The sequence below is a fragment of the Amphiura filiformis genome, chromosome 6, assembly GCF_039555335.1.
Source record: "Amphiura filiformis chromosome 6, Afil_fr2py, whole genome shotgun sequence".
Lineage (NCBI taxonomy): Eukaryota > Metazoa > Echinodermata > Ophiuroidea > Amphilepidida > Amphiuridae > Amphiura > Amphiura filiformis.
The window spans coordinates 60,079,590-60,095,822 of NC_092633.1; the positions used below are offsets into that span (position 1 = coordinate 60,079,590).

The following is a 16,233-nucleotide window of genomic DNA, read 5'->3' on the forward strand; positions in this document are numbered from 1 at the left end:
ACCAAAAATATGAAGAAATTATTTCCAAACCGTGTTAAGTCAACGATCATTATGTTGCTCATTTTGAAGAATGCTGGTTAACAAAAAGCAGGTCTTTGTCTCATTTCGTGAACAAAGCTACACATACCATTGTTTCCTTTCGTTTCCTTTATAATCGGTTAACCAACTGAAGCTATAATACCAGCTTTATTGCGATGTCGCACATTGAAAACAGACACTTGTGCACAACCAGAGAAGATCTGATTTATTCAGTTGAGCTGCTTCAATGAGTGTTATCTTGGTTTAATAGCTTTTAATGGGGTTTAAGTCCTGCAAAGGTCGAGATGAATTCTACTGTAGACATGACTGCATCATGCTGAATAGAAGCTGTGCATATGACGTATCATCCCGTAAATATGGCGGACTACTCAAATGCATTCAACAAAAGCATGATTGCATCTACCGCGACAGTTTGTCTCACACACATTACAAAATGCACTACGATCAAATAGGTTGATGACAACATATGATTGAATGGACTGCACTGCACCATGATTACGGGGAAGAAACCGGTTCAAATCCTTTGTTTGGAGCCAATCGATAAACGCAAGTCCTCTATAGCTATCATTGAATACTGGCTAGGATTCCACAACACAATGAGAACATGTTATAAGGCGCTTTGGAAGGCACAGGATACCCCAATGGCTTTCCATATTATGTGCACTCAACAACTATTCACTATCGAAGCCCGTTATCGAAGTTACGTAATGTTACTATGTCAACGGGATCACGCGCTTAAGTAATGAACCACGATCGAAACAATCAGTACACAAAAAAGGCATACCAAAATAGCGTGATCGTAATGATCGCCATACAAACAGTACTTGGTTCCGATACCATCACGGAGTTACGTAACTACTTCGTGGTCTGATAGTTATATGATCAATGGTCTGATCTACTTGGGTTCGATCCTTTTAATAAAAGAAAAAATAGCTGATCATTTATACAGTTAGCAGCCTGCACAACCGATTCTTTTGTTTGGCAAGGCTCACTCAGTCATTTAATGAGGCAATACAAACGATCGAATTTGGTGTTGAAATGAGCTAAATTTTTAGTTACACCTTTTCGATGTAAAATTAATTTTCTCGGCCAAATGAAAAGCAATCATTTTCATTTTTTCAGTAAATGTCAGGAAAAATTGTAGTGCTTGATACTGTATTTTTTTTCAAATTCTAGTGTTAAACTTAGGCGTGAAATTTAGTCATTTAGTGTAAGATTTTCGATTTTGATAGGCTTAAACTCTGTCCGCGAGCCTTTTTTGGATCAACCTTTTAGCTTTTCAAAGTAAGATAGTTCGCTAATGAAGGATTTTTCCCAACTTTCTAACGCACATCACCGCGAGCGATATATCATAGTTTTGTCAGAATTTGCGTTTTCATTTCACTATTTTAACTGCCGGCTGACCATTTTTCAAAATCAACGAGTGAAATCTAAGGCTAATACTAGCATTGTGGATCGATATCCCTGGGTTTAATAGGAATACCGGCATGGCTACAGTGTTGCTAGAACTTCAATATAGCAAAGAAATTCCCAGGCCTATAGCGCTCCTACTGATCATGTTTAACCAGAACACTCAATTGGGGATTTGGGCTACCAAATCGCTGGTCGGGCAATTTGCTTTCAATGGAAAATTGACCTGGATAAACAACAAAGGAAATATCGACTATTTCTGTTGGTTGCTCTCGAGATAAAAGTACTGAGTTAGACATTTCCGAGTATGAAGGGAAAAAGGGTAAAATAAAACTGGCAATTCTAACAAAACTATAATATATAGACCCACACGATGTGCTTTACAGAGGTGGGAAATATCTTTCTTTAGCAAACTATATTAGTTTGAGACGCTAAAAATGAATTCCGTAAAAAGCTCGCGTGCGAACTGAAGGCCTATAAAAATCAAAAATATCACACTAAAAGACACAATTTGATGCTTAATTTTAACACCAGGATTTGTAAAAAATGCATATCCAAGCACCAAGTTTTTAACTGACATTACTGAAGAAAAAAATATTGCTTTATATTTGACCGAGAAAATTAATTTCATAAAAAAGGTGTATCTCTGAATTGTGCTGATTTTAACATGTATCGATCGACTTTCAGCGCGACTAAGCATTTCTAAAGAATCGGTTGTGCAGGCTGCTAACTGTATAATGCATAAATGAAAAAAGTAATGTAGTTACACAATTTGAAACATTGAGGCCGTTCTATTTTTCAAAGGTCATTTAACTGTTAAATGTAGTGGAATATATCACGCATTGATAGGTAGCAGGTGGAGCAATTTTTGGGGACAAAATCCAAAAACATTTCTTGACCGTTCTTCACATAAAAGTGGGAGCAGAAATCAAGATTCGAACAAGTACCATTCACCATTCAAGGCGCACCCTCTATCGACTGAGCTAACGGGTCAGACAATAGCAGGGTGTAATTTTCAACTGAAGAATATTAAAAAAATATGAAGAAATTACAATGTTATAAAAAGATTTACCAAAATGAGTTAGGTATAACGTATGAATCGATTTACAAATTAAGTCAAATGGCACTTTGAGAAAGAATACCTGAAGAAACCCCAAAACATCTGCTGCACTAGCAACTAACCTAGTGACCTAAAGCATTGGGTCATGTCACGATATTTTTTTCTGAGGCATTATGTCCAGGTTGCTCAATTTAAGGATGGCGCTCTCACATTTCTAAGAATCCAAAAGCGCCATTAGGCGAACGTTTACGGTATTAGCAACAATAACATGAAATATTAAAATTATGAGCTAACTCTTACCCTATACTCAAGATTTTGAATACTTAACTTGTGCTAAGTCTTACAATTTTGTGACTACAATCGAAGAAAACATGCAAAATTGCACGTTTTTGGACCATTTCAAATTGCAAAAATATTAAAATCTAACTAATTAGGATTTAGCTATGTTTCATTTGGCAAAACAGGATAATATTTTTTAATCGAAAAAAATTAGTGCTGTATTTTTCTGTAATGGGGAGGTATGGGTTACGGGTAGGTTTAGGTTAGGAATAGGGTTTGAGTTATAGGTTGAGGATAAAGTTTAGGGTTTGGGTTAGGGTATGGATTATGGGTTATTATTTTGGTGTTTTTAGACAAATGTCCCTTCGGACAATCGACCTGATCTGTAACCCCAAAAACCCCATGTTTTGTTCCAAAATAGGGTAACATTGCACACATTTGTTCTATTTTTCCGGTACATGCCCAAATTCGTCTTTATTTTGAACTAATAAGCCTATGGTCCGAAATTGAAACTTGATGACCCCAATTTCTAGCAGTTCATACCGAATGACCCACTGATTGATTAAAATAAATCATAGATATTGATATTTATTTTTCCGCTTACTTTTCAAAAGTACAACAAGCTATTTGCAATTAGATTGAGGCAAACCCGGGATCTCTCGGGTGTGAAATGTAATGTGTGGTCGTGTGTCTTGAGCCAGCCACCAAAAAAAGGTGGCGACGTTACATTTCGCCAAAGTCGACTCAAAACAAATGATGATATCTCTGTCAAGCAAGAAGGTATTGTCATGCTTGTGGTCTCATTTTATTGCTAAATAAAATGCACTTTCAACTCTGTAAAAAGAAATACTTGAACTTTTTTAATACTGACACTGTGCTTCATAGAATTCAGAATGGGCAGGGTGGCGGTGGTGGGGGATGTGGTGGTGGGGGAATGTGGTACACACACACTCTATGGGATTGATATTTTTAGTGCGTAATCTGCTTCTGTAAAGGCTGTAAATTGGATTTGGACTCTATTTAGCATCTAAAACACTCATGGCCTTACAGCTAAACAATTCTACTAATTGTTTTTAATAATTTATGATTGGTTTAGTCTAGAAAATACAAACTTTTCCATACAAAACTACCCGTTGTCATATTAAACACTGTAGTAAGTAATGCAGATGTCTTCAAAATCTAAAAGTTACTGTAAAATTTTAATTACTTATCCTATCATAGTCAAAGTATAGATTTTCTGAAGGAAATTTGACGAGGAATCTAAATATGGACACATTTTTTTTTTATGGGTTAGGGGGAAAATGTTTAGGTTCAAAATATGTTGAATTGTAAAAAAATCTAACATACTTTGGGGCACCCTATATTCCTAGATTACCAAACAGCTGTGATTTTGGTTTCTTCCAAAGTCAGTTGGCTCTCCATATCCTCTAACCAAATGAATGTTGTTTACTTCCAGTTTATTAATGTAAGTTGGTAATACGCAATGCATTGGGTGACCCATTTTTTATCAAAATCTTTTTTATTCCACCCTGTATAACTTGCAGGTCACCCTGTATAATGAGTTGAAATGTATATATTTGAATTGCTTATGCCTTCAGCTTTCCAAAAATGTATACTGTACTTTTGCTAGTTTAGGGTTGATTATTGTCGAGATAATCTAATTAGAAACCCGGTTGGTGTAAAAATTCATAATATTTGTCATGTAACGCTAAGGGTGGCGAGTGTATAAAACACGAAGCCAAAAACTGACAACGAAAATTACTATTGTTTTGTTGCCTATTCACTTGATGCTTAGCGATATAATGCCTGTAATGGGTAACGTGTGAATGCTGTCCTTTACTGGGTTCGTTGTCCTTTCAACTTAGATTCAGAAATGAAGAGCTTTGTTGCAAAACCCCTTACATCCATTTTGACTTTTTGAGAAAAACAGCTTTTTTTAATTGTGGAAGTATTACTGGTTCGATTTGATTCAATTTGGGTTTGGATAAAGTGTTGATGAATAGAAACTAAAAGAATAGGTTTGGTAAAATTTTCAAGCCTTCCTATTTATTTTATTATATCTTTTACATCGCGCCTTTTGTGGATGTAAGGGCTAAGTTGCAACAAAATAAATTTACCTCTTTTCTAGAAACCACCTTTGCAATCATATTTGAGCCAATTGTTTGCACTACTTTATGTGACTTGACTAATGCTTTCAAAATCAAAAAGAAATCTCATTTACTTTTTTAATTATGAATTTTTAATTAAATTCGGGAAAACAGCATTTTTTGAGTATTTCCGAAGCTACACCTTTTGTTAATTAAAATGATTTTTTCAAAAATAGTGACCCAAAAACAGTTCCCTTTGGTTTTAATAGGTAAAGAACATTCCATGCTACTAGTATACATCAAAAAATTAAAACAAAACAATTCTATATTCATTTTATGTTCAGATTTCCGGAAATTCCCTGAGATTTCCCAAACGGGAAATATACGATATCTCCGGAAGGGAAGGTGGTATGAAGGTCAAACAACCACCAAAATGTGTATTTTTACCCACACTATAATATCATGCCAATAACTAAATTTCAGCCAGAAGTGGATGTCAGGGCTTTTGAAACAGAGCTCTTCAAATATGAAAATTGGAGATCACACAAAAACGGCCAGATTTCCAAAGATAACGAGAAAATCTGTTGGTTTTTTCGGGGTTTTTTTTATCTCGAAGTCCGCAAGTAATATGCGCGTAATATGAAACTTTAGCCCGGAAGCAATTCTATTTTTTTGACGCCAGAGGAAAAAAGCACTTGGAATTCCAGAAAAATGCATGTGAAATTTTCATTTTACATTGAACCCTATGCAAAAATATACAAGTTGGAGCCAAAATTGAGCTATATCCTACACATTGGCTGCCTTGAGATTCCAGTGGTTGAAAATATGAGCGATTTCGAACATTTCGAATTTTCGAAAACGTTTCGAAGCGTAGCAAACAAGAGATTTGGCATATTTGAGCTTTTTATCTAAAGGTGCCCCATAAATGTGTATCTTCCCCCTCCCCTTTTTGACTTGCCAAATATCTCTCCCCATCCCCTCGGCCTAAGAAAAAGTGCTTGCCCCCTACTTTTGCCCTCCAAAATTGATTGCTCCCCCCCTCCTTTTGCCTACGGTGGGCAGATACTTATTGCACAGCCAACGTGAAGCTGGTGGATGTTGAGTTATACCGACAAAATTGCTAAACATTTGTCTCAAGTGTCATGTATTGCAAATAACACGTACGCTACAAGTCAGTGCAATTAGTGTTCACTCTTAAAATGTATTTCCAAAGATAATCTTTATGTTAGAACATGTCATTTATCATATACTTTTACTGATTGCTAAGAAACCTGTCTTTCCTATGTCTTAATGTCCTTTTGTTCAAAGGACATTCAACCTTTAATGACATCGACTCAGTGTTGCCATTCCGTGTTGTCATTAAATGCATTCGTAGCATTTCCCGGGAGCATTTCATGTGTAAATTATGAGCTATGTATCGTAATTAACACAGAGCACAACTTTTTTAAAGAAATTCAATAATATATATAAATTAAACTGGGTTAATTGTTATAAAGTCTGTCTTCAATAGTCTATCCCATGATTTTCAGTTACTAAATTGTATTAAATTGACCATATTGCTCAAAGGACGGCAACCTGTAGGTATATTAATAAAGGACATCGACTCAGTGTTGCCAACCTGGGTTGCCAGTCTGCTTGTGTTTAATTTGACGTGCTTGAATAATATTTGACATAGATATTGGCATAGTTGCAAAGACAAGGGATATATAAATAGTTCCCGCAACGGTGGGGATTTTGTACGCATGTTTTATGAAAGTAACGGATAATAATATGATGTAAGTAACTTTGTCTTTCAACAACCCCCCCGAAAAAAAACCACACCCCCAACACACCCACCCCCACCCACACACCCGCATGATGTTTACCTAATTTCGTGACGAAATAACGAAATAAAGCAATGAAAACAAGTAGCTTCGTACTACATAATTATTTCCAAATATCTCCAAAATTAAATTACAGAATTTTCTTCCGTTTTAGACCTAAACCTTTAGTAGTCATGTCATGGTAGTTAATAACCTATTCTTCTTTCAATGAAAAAGATGTAGCAAATATGTTGTTTCCAAAACAATGGAATAATTCATTACAGTTCTCAATTTTCTTCGCTAACTGCCAATATTTTTTAAATGTAGTTTTAATTCATTCTATTCAAAGAAGTGCCAATTTCCACCCAGTACTTTGGATACAATTCATATTTCTCAAATATTTCTCAAGCTAATTCTTTGTGTAAAAACCCGGACTTGTATACTTTCTAGGAAATGACTACTGCTCGGGCTGCTGCTTAATGTGCAAAAAACCTTTCTCAGATAATAATTTAAGTATCCCTATTTGGCTCTGTACAGTCATTTATAATTTTATGCCATTTCGTAATCACAAAAAAGATACGCTGGCCAACTACACATAATCATATTAGGCCTACAACAACTGAGATTACAAGCTGCCAGACCAACCATGTTAAACAAATCGTGCGTGGAGAAAATACGCTGTTGCGGGAACTTTGTATCCACACCTCGATTCTCTTAGACTAGGGCACATACTGCATACGGCTCAATGAAAGAAATCGACTGTGAAGGAGACTAATATTCGCTTTACTATCCAACTTGCTATCCAGGCTTTATCTAGTTATTATTATCGAGTAAAAGAAAGGAGACGCACACTGATTGAAGGTAAGTACTTTAAGGTTAGCAACTATTTTAAACTGTTGCGATTTGGTTGTTCACAGCATCTTGCGAATGGTAGTAAGGCAAAAATTGCACTGATCATTTCATAGCGAGCGTGTATAAGAATCAAATATCACAGATATACTTTTGTAGGTTCTGTGGTTCATGAGTTATGTTGTAAAGAGGGCTGAAACAACAACACTTTTGTAAAACGTACATAACTCATTAACAATAATCAAGCAAGTTTTCAAAGTATATGATTTGTAGAATGAACTTTTGCAGAACATCAAGGTGTTATTTTTCAATAATATATTGATTTAGATAATGAAAATCGTTTTTTTTTTGGTTGCTTCGACCAACAATACCTCGTCTACCCTAGGCTATAGCTTTCAAAGTTAGGTGCTTGTTATATGATTTTGGACTAGACTTCTCCGTAGTCCACTTGCCCATTGTGCATACTCTGGCTATTGCATTTAAGCTTAAAACTCTGATTTGTATAATTGGTGCACAATTGATAGATTTTCACATCTGATCTTTTCAGTCACCGTACGTTCAAATGAATGCGTTCATCATGATTAATAACATATTTTTATTTATCAAAAATCGACTATGACATAGTTTTGTACAGACGCGTTGTTTTATAAAAATAATACTGAATCATTTAAAGGCTGGGGTATGAACGTTTGGACAGTATTTATTGTGGGACATTAGAGCACATCAGACATATCGAATTTCATTCTGAATACGAAGAATGTCATTCTGATATCAAATAATTTTGATTTTTGAAATTCGCAATTTAATACACATTTTATGGCAAATCATTAAAATTGATATTTTTGATATTTAACAGTACTTGAAGTAAACTTTATAAATCTGATGATTTATGCTTAAAGTGTATGTAGGTGGGATGAAAAGCCGACGATCAATTGAAAATTTTGACCTTTTGTTTTGAAGATATGGATTTTTTTCCCAAAACACAAAAAAAAAATTAGGTCTTTTTGGGAAAAAATCCATATCTTCAATATGAAAGGTCAAAATTTTTAATTGACCGTCGGCTTTTCCTCCCTGCTACACACACTTTAAGAATATGTCATTAGATTTATATAATTTACTTCGAGGACTGTTATATATCAAAAATTTGAAAAATATCACATTTTTATAATTTGTCATAAAATTTGTATTATATTGTGATTTTCAAAAATGAAAATTATTTGATATCAGAAAGACATGCTTCGTATTCAGAATGCAATTCGATAGGTCTGAGGTGCTCTCATGTCCACAAAATTACTGTCGAAACGCAATAAACGCTCATAACCAACAATACATCGTAGCATCATCGGTATACAATCCGCTAACTATGAAAACATAACAGGTAGGCAATAACGTGTTCTCCATACGTGTATAGTTAATTTCTATCCGAACTTATTGTTTTTGTTTACTTTTCGTCATCAACAGAATATCTCCGAATACAATCATGGCGCCAAAGGTAGTTGCGATAACTGGCTGCTCAACTGGTATTGGTCTTGAAACTGCAGTACTCTTAGCCAGCGACAACGAGAAACGTTTCAAAGTGTTTGCCACAATGAGAAACTTAGCGAAAAAGGGAGACTTAGAGAAAGCTGCTGGAGAAACCTTGAACAAAACGCTGTTTATTTGGGAGCTTGATGTTACCGAAGAAGAGTCGAGAAATGCCTTTATGGAGAGAATTAACAAAGAAGAAGGCGGAGTCGATATTTTGAGTAAGTGTCCGAATAGTGAACGCCGTGCATTCTCAAATTCAGTAAATTTCCTTTGTCAGCCGTGTAATTGAATGGGATTATTTTGAAATTTAAAAACGCTTCAAATATCACAAACAAGTAGGCCTGTGTTAATAAATAATATTAATACAAGCTAAAACCGTTGGGGTTCGATAATGAACCCCACAAAACTAACCTTCAAATTAATTAAATACAGTAAAATTTGATTATTACTGGGTGAGAGTCGACGTGACGGTTTTAAATTTGCCGTGTTGGTTAGGCTCCGATCACTCAATGTGCAAATTGAATGGCGCGTATCAGTGATCACGGCAGCTGCAAAATTCAGTCCGATTTACTTCCGTGTTCCGATTGTGTGGAAAGCGCCATACGGCTGATCACATCTCTATCATGTCATCTGCTGCCTGCGAATACTTTTGCATTAATTGATTATGTTCTCTGAATCTCTTTGGCGTAAAAAATAGAATGAGTTGTCTAATCATTATGTCCTGTTGATTAACTCTGATTCCAATATAGGTCAATTAAATTAAGGAAAATCAGGGCTTAACCCACCACTATTTGCAACAGAAACCGTTTAATCACCATTTATTTCAGAAAAGAATATTAAAGAAAATATCGAAAGTCCCCAAAAGTCCAAGCAGTAGAACAGTGCCTAATTTGCATAAATCCAAAATGGCCGCTTATGCAGGGGGTGAAATATCAAAGTTGGTTAAATTTTGTTTAAAACAATACCAATGTCTTGCTCTCATCATAAGTATTCAGAACAAGAACAGTTTGACTATTCTACGACATACAGTTCTTAAGTTATATGCAAAAAGGTCAAAGGTAAAAAATAAATCAACATGAGAAAAGTTGTATTGTTTTGGATGTTCTGTTACATAGGAAACATCACAAAATAGGTCAAGGTCAACAGGGTTCAATGGAATTCGATCTTCTTTGCCTTGTTACCAAGGTAACTCACCACCTGAGATATGGCAAACTATTCTTTTCCTTTGTTTAATGTTTCTGAGTATTTTTCAATTTGTATCCCCTGTGGAATCCAAATTTGACCATTTGACCTTTCCCCATAACTCAAGTAATGTATATCGGAGATAGGTCAAACTATACTTTTTTCTGAATCCTTATGACGAACGGAATACATTGGTATGGTTTTTAACAACAATTGACCAAATTTGAAATTTCACCCCTGCATAAGCGGCCATTTTGGATGCAAATTAGGCAATGTTCCACTACTTGCACTTTTGGGGACTTTAATATACTTTTCTGAAATGAATGGTGATTAAATGGTTTCTGTTGCAATAGACCTAATAGATTTATATCAACGCATATTTCTGTCTATAAAGTTGGTTCTCTTCTCAAGCGGGATGTCGGGTAATTTCAAAAATGCTTTAGCAATCCAAAACCTTATTGGTGGGTTTACTTCTTACACCATCAAGATAATTCCCGCTGGATACCCTGGACATAAGGGCCCGATCACCCACCTTTGCACAGTATGTTTGTGGGACCTGAGAGGGCATCAGACACACGAAATTGTAATACGAGAAATGTCCTTCGAATATCAAATAATTTGGATTTTTTTGAAATTTGCGATATAATACAAATTTTATGGCAAAGGTTTATGTAGCTGGAATGAAAGGCCGACCATCATATGAAAATTTTGACTTTTCGTATTGTAAATACGACGGAAGGATGGAATAATTGTGGGTCTATGCAACATGTATTTACATTTCATTCTGGATCCCCTGTTTTTGATCTTTAATGGATTAATTACGCTATTATAATTATTCCATCAGTTAATAATGCTGGTGTTGGATATAGAAATGTTATTGATCTAGTAACCGAAGAGGATATCAAGAGAGTATTCGACACCAATGTGTTTGGTTTGATTCGTCTTACCCAGGCTGTGATTCCAGGCATGAAAGCCAAGAAATTCGGACGTATCATTAATATAAGTAGCATGGCTGGAGTTGCAGGTGAGACACATTGCTTCATTTTAGTATTAATGGGTACAAAATCCGATCCTCCATTGAAAAATACACAAACAGTCAGATCATTTGGAGGACAAGTGGGAATGAACAGGGGTTTCAGTCGTGGGGGGAAATAACATGGACATAATGATAAAAACCTTCAACTTTCAACTTGCAATTTTCTTTTCACAGGAGTCGTCTTTAATGAAATCTATTGTGCCAGCAAATTTGCAGTGGAAGGGTTTTCAGAAGCTCTAGCGCCATATCTTAAACAATTCAACGTCTGGTACGTATTTGAAGCTCCTTACTCTATTTCCTTTTTTGACAACAAAGGCTGAGAATGTATAGACTTAACCATTGGCTGCATGTCGTACAATAATGTTAGAATGTTTTAGTTTTCACAAATGCTTTTGAATAAAACGCTTTTTACTCGGGACCCTTTATACATTTAAACGTTTTCATTAAATGTTTTGTGTTTGCTGGGATCACTAAAAATGATACCGTTATTGAACACAAACCATAATGTTTACGTCGTCAAACCAATAAAGTCAAGTCAAGTTTATCTGTATAGGGGTATGTAGAGAGTGGAAGTTTACGTGGCGTTGGGTTGTATGTGCTCGTGTGTAGCATGGTGGGTATACGGATGTGGGTATTAAAGGAGTATTTCGTGATCCTAGCATCCTCTATTTATGTCATTTTTCATTAGATATCCACGAAAAAACTTATTCCCAAAATTTCATTTGATTCCGATTTTGCGTTCGCGAGTTATGCATGCTTATGTGTATTACACTGCTCCATAGACAATGCGTTGTAATTTCGTTCTGGTGCACCAGAACGAAATTCAAATTTTACGATATCTTTGCTAAACGAATTAATCTGCAAGAAATATTTTGTACATAAACAGTATGTAGCCAGAGGTTTCCAGTGATATCAAAATCTCAACTTTTTTTGAGAAAAGTGGGGGGATGAGGCTGTGGATCACGAAATGCCCTTTTAAGCTCGGGGATGTTGTAATCGATCACATTTGATTTAATCTTTATCAAAACAATCCCTTTTCGATATTTTCACAGGGTGACTTTGATAGAAGCTGGCCCGGTGGTGACCAAATTTGTGGATAACATGGGAGGACTAGGACTATTAGGTGTAGATCAGAAAATCGACAAACAAACACAAGAACTACAACTCAAACCCCGTAATGGTTGGCCTGCGGTAAGTTTAAAATTAAAACAAAGCATTGATATCCATTTACTATTGGAGTAAAAGAAACCATTTTCGGGGGAAGTATTAACCCTGGACACACCATAATAATGTTTATTCGTTACTATTCTCAGCGTCAACAAGGCAAGGACATATCTGAAGTCATTAAGAAGGCTATTCTATCAGACAAACCTCAACTCCGTTACCAGACATCGGAGGTGCTAGTGAAACATGCTTCCTTGAAACTACAAGATCCAACTGGTGACAGCATCGTGCAAGCCATCACACACATGAACGGATGGGATAAATAAATCACATCACATGGACATAAAATGCTATGGGCATTACTCTAAACATGTGTTTACATTTGGTGCGCCCTCTGTTGGTCTAAGATTTTAAAAAACCGTAACGGTAGAAAAAACAGGCGGCCAAATATCTCAAATGTAAACACCAGTGTCGTAGATCAACTCATCTATAGTCAAGTAATGAAGAGTTCAAGACTTTGTTTCCAACTATGTCGTTTTAGAAATCCGTTTCGTTAGCATTCTGTAATAAGCTCCGTGGAGAGCTTCACCAGCATCATGCAGGTGCCATTAAAGCAATGTTTTTATGTCAGATACATACCACTTTAACTTTGGGACACACAAATGAGGTAAAACAAAGAACATCATTAATTCCAGCGCCTATATCATATTGCCAATGCGTGTATCATCCGTCGGCCGTGACTGAGGTCAATCTGCTTGATCAGTTGGTGTGTTATGAACATCCCGTCTGTGTACACTGTACATGTACGCACGTACAGTGTAATGAACACCGCGTACACAAGCTCGGCTAATATTTCGATTGTATGAAGTTTAAAAACGAAATCTCAGAATCAAAAGGCATATAATTTTGCAAGGTATGTTAGTCCATTAATGTATCTTAAACACTTGAGAATGTTTTTGCAATCTTATTGGTTCTTACCCGTGTGATATGACCCCGGGGGTCACTCACTACTTGACTTGCTACGCACCCGTGTCCAAGAAAAACGTCTTAAAGCGTATGTTTTTCACCACACAGCGTCGTCACGTCTTTTTGAAAAGGGGGTACTTTTTCAGAAGGCATCGCCATTTAGGGGTCCTTTTTCAGCCAAATCCTTAGACGTTTAGGGTTAGTAATATTATTGTTTGAGTGAGTTTGTACTAATTTGATAAAAATCACCACTTTTTAATTGATTCTTGTTACTTTTGAGCATGTTTTTATCAGTATCTATATGTCTGCAACATCGAAAAGACACCTTGGGTATCAAATTAGCTCATTTCCCTGTTTACGCCACTTAGGGTATCACTATAGATATATTTCCATGTGCTACGCCATTTAGGGTAGGATTTTGCATGTGTTTCGCCATTAAATGGTGCAATTTGATTACGTGAAAATTCGCCATTAAGGGTGCATTTCAGAGGTGTTCGGACGCGGGTGGGAGACACTTTTGTGAGAGTGATCCCCTTCGGGGGATATGATACGATATATCACACACTTTAGCGCGTGCGTCGACGCGATACTGAACTAATCGGAGGTACTATTTGAACCAATAGCAACAACGGGACTGATCGATTCTAAGCCCCAGGTAATTCCTTGTAAAATGTAGGATTTAATTTGAATAATGATTAATATATTTATTTGAAGTGTTTAAGAATGAGAATAAATGTATCGTTTTAGCCGCTGTCGTGCATCTATCGTCTCATATAACACGCGACATCATTATTATTTTTTGGCGTACAACAATTCAGCTTCGCCTCGTTGTATTACTTAAAATAATGATGTCGCCCGTGTTAGATGAGACGATAGATGTACTCCAGCGGCTAAAAATGAGCTTTATTATCTAATTATACAATCGTATAAAAAAACAGAATTTGAATTTTAAGGCGTTCTCAGCATATTATTATAATATTGCTTTGAGAATCCAAGAAAAGAACTGTTGTCATGCGTTAACTTTCCAAGGATAATCAGCATTTCAAAGCAGTTGACATAATTATGAAGTATTTTCCTTAAAATAACCCAGTTTGACCAAAATGTGACATTTCATTGCGAACGACAATTACTGTTTTCTTTCTGATCCCAATTAAAGATCACCAAAACAATGTTTACTTGTGTACACGTACGACTGTTTTATTATGCACTGACGGCCCTCAGAAAAAGAATGGGTTGCCCGGGTTGTACTGTCGTGACTTCTCTCTAGTCCGAAGGGTCTCTTGTCCGAAGGTTCTCTAGTCCGAAGGGTCGCTAGTCCCAAAACCAAATAAAGTTCTCTAGTCCGAATATAGAATAAACGTTAGGGTGAGGGTTACTTAAATGGCCCATGTGATTGAGGTCACCACATAAAGATGTCGTAAGTTTAATGTATCGAACCTGTTGAAGAGAGTAAAAACGCCCTCAGTCGTGGTCAGGCAGAAGTGATTTATTTTCACAAGAAAGTCTTATTATTTGATAAGCGAATGTCTTTTTGCTCTAGTAATGCCGAAATTAGGACTGTCATTTTGCGGTCACAAAAACATGTGACACCTCACGTGACCTTGCATCATCATCATCTCAACCATGTAGTATAACACAGACTGCGTGGATACTAGACTGGCTGTGCTAGTCTCCACGCAGTCTGTGTTATACTACATGGTTGAGTGCATAGCATCATAAAAGCTGTGTGTGATCTAGTGGAAAATAGACATCTGTGATTGGTTTTTGCCAAGATTTTTTTTGTATCGAACGAAAGCTAACAGCTAACATTTTTTTACATTAGGTTAACAGATAACGCAATTCAATGTTATAGCAAGGCGAATGTGGTAAATATGTTGAAAACTACCTATCCAAGCACATTTTTTCACCAAAATGTAGGTTTAAAAGACAAAACCTCAAGTATTCCTTACAATATTTTTCAAATTTTATGTTATTAAATGAAAGAGCACACTTATTTTGGCAATATACTAGCTACATTGGAATGAGCAATGGCCAATTCTCTTAAAATTGCAAATCTTGTGCAAAAAGTTACTGATTTCGCCTGTTTTGTCATACAGTTGTAAATTCAATGAACTATGACTTGATAAAGAGTGCTTACAAATTGATATGATTCCATTCAAATAATACCAAATTCTAGCAGATACCTGTGCAGAAAAACAGTACGAAAAGTCTAATGCGATTTTTAATGTATTTTCAAAAATTAAAAGGACCACTTTTTAGCGGGAATTTTTGTAAGTTACACAGCTGAAGTTGTGAAATGGTTGAAATACTACAATATTACGGCGTAAACAAGAATATGTTTGTTTGGTCTTTATTCCTATAGCCACATCCCTTAAAAGAGAAAGATAAATACTATAGTATACGCAAGTATCAACTGTACAAAACAGCTGTGATCAGGGGGCATAATGATTTCCAGATCACGTAATAGGGAACTAAGTCAGAGAACTTGAATTATAGGAAGGGCGAGTGGAATTACGTCACGATCTATGTATCCTATGTCTAGAAAATAGGCATGCGCCATTATAGCGGCCATTGTGGTTCCTACATGATGTTATTCATGTGTCTTAATACTTGCGTACAAGCAATGACAAGTACAATAAAAATTCCTTTAAAAAGGAACAGGGCGAACAAATGAGGAAGTGTCAAGATAAAGGTGTAGTTATTTTATTGTTTGAACTGTTTCTATAATTCGCATCGATCACAATGAGTATGTTTTTACGTACCTCAAATGACAAGGACTACGATACTTAGCCTATGATCTTGCAATGAGACTGTAGTCAGTGTATGGACAGT

At 36.0% G+C, this 16,233-nt stretch overlaps 1 protein-coding gene across 1 annotated transcript; it reads left to right on the top strand.

Moving 5' to 3' along the window:
- The first annotated feature begins 7,413 nt into the window (after positions 1-7,413).
- On the top strand, positions 7,414-12,837 carry LOC140155739 (retinol dehydrogenase 8-like). Its single transcript, XM_072178683.1, has 6 exons — positions 7,414-7,538; positions 8,988-9,271; positions 11,080-11,259; positions 11,446-11,539; positions 12,324-12,462; positions 12,585-12,837. The coding sequence occupies exons 2-6, from the start codon at positions 9,007-9,009 to the stop codon at positions 12,759-12,761; spliced, it is 855 nt and encodes a 284-aa protein (XP_072034784.1). The 5' UTR covers positions 7,414-7,538; positions 8,988-9,006; the 3' UTR covers positions 12,762-12,837.
- Positions 12,838-16,233: the final 3,396 nt, after the last annotated feature.

Bases quoted from the DNA above. Each gene is read 5' to 3' on its own strand.
- LOC140155739 (XM_072178683.1), top strand. From the start codon at position 9,007: ATGGCGCCAAAGGTAGTTGCGATAACTGGCTGCTCAACTGGTATTGGT. The intron at 11,260-11,445 runs GTGAGACACATT...TTCTTTTCACAG, and splicing joins TAGCATGGCTGGAGTTGCAG to GAGTCGTCTTTAATGAAATC. The intron at 12,463-12,584 runs GTAAGTTTAAAA...TACTATTCTCAG, and splicing joins CCCGTAATGGTTGGCCTGCG to CGTCAACAAGGCAAGGACAT.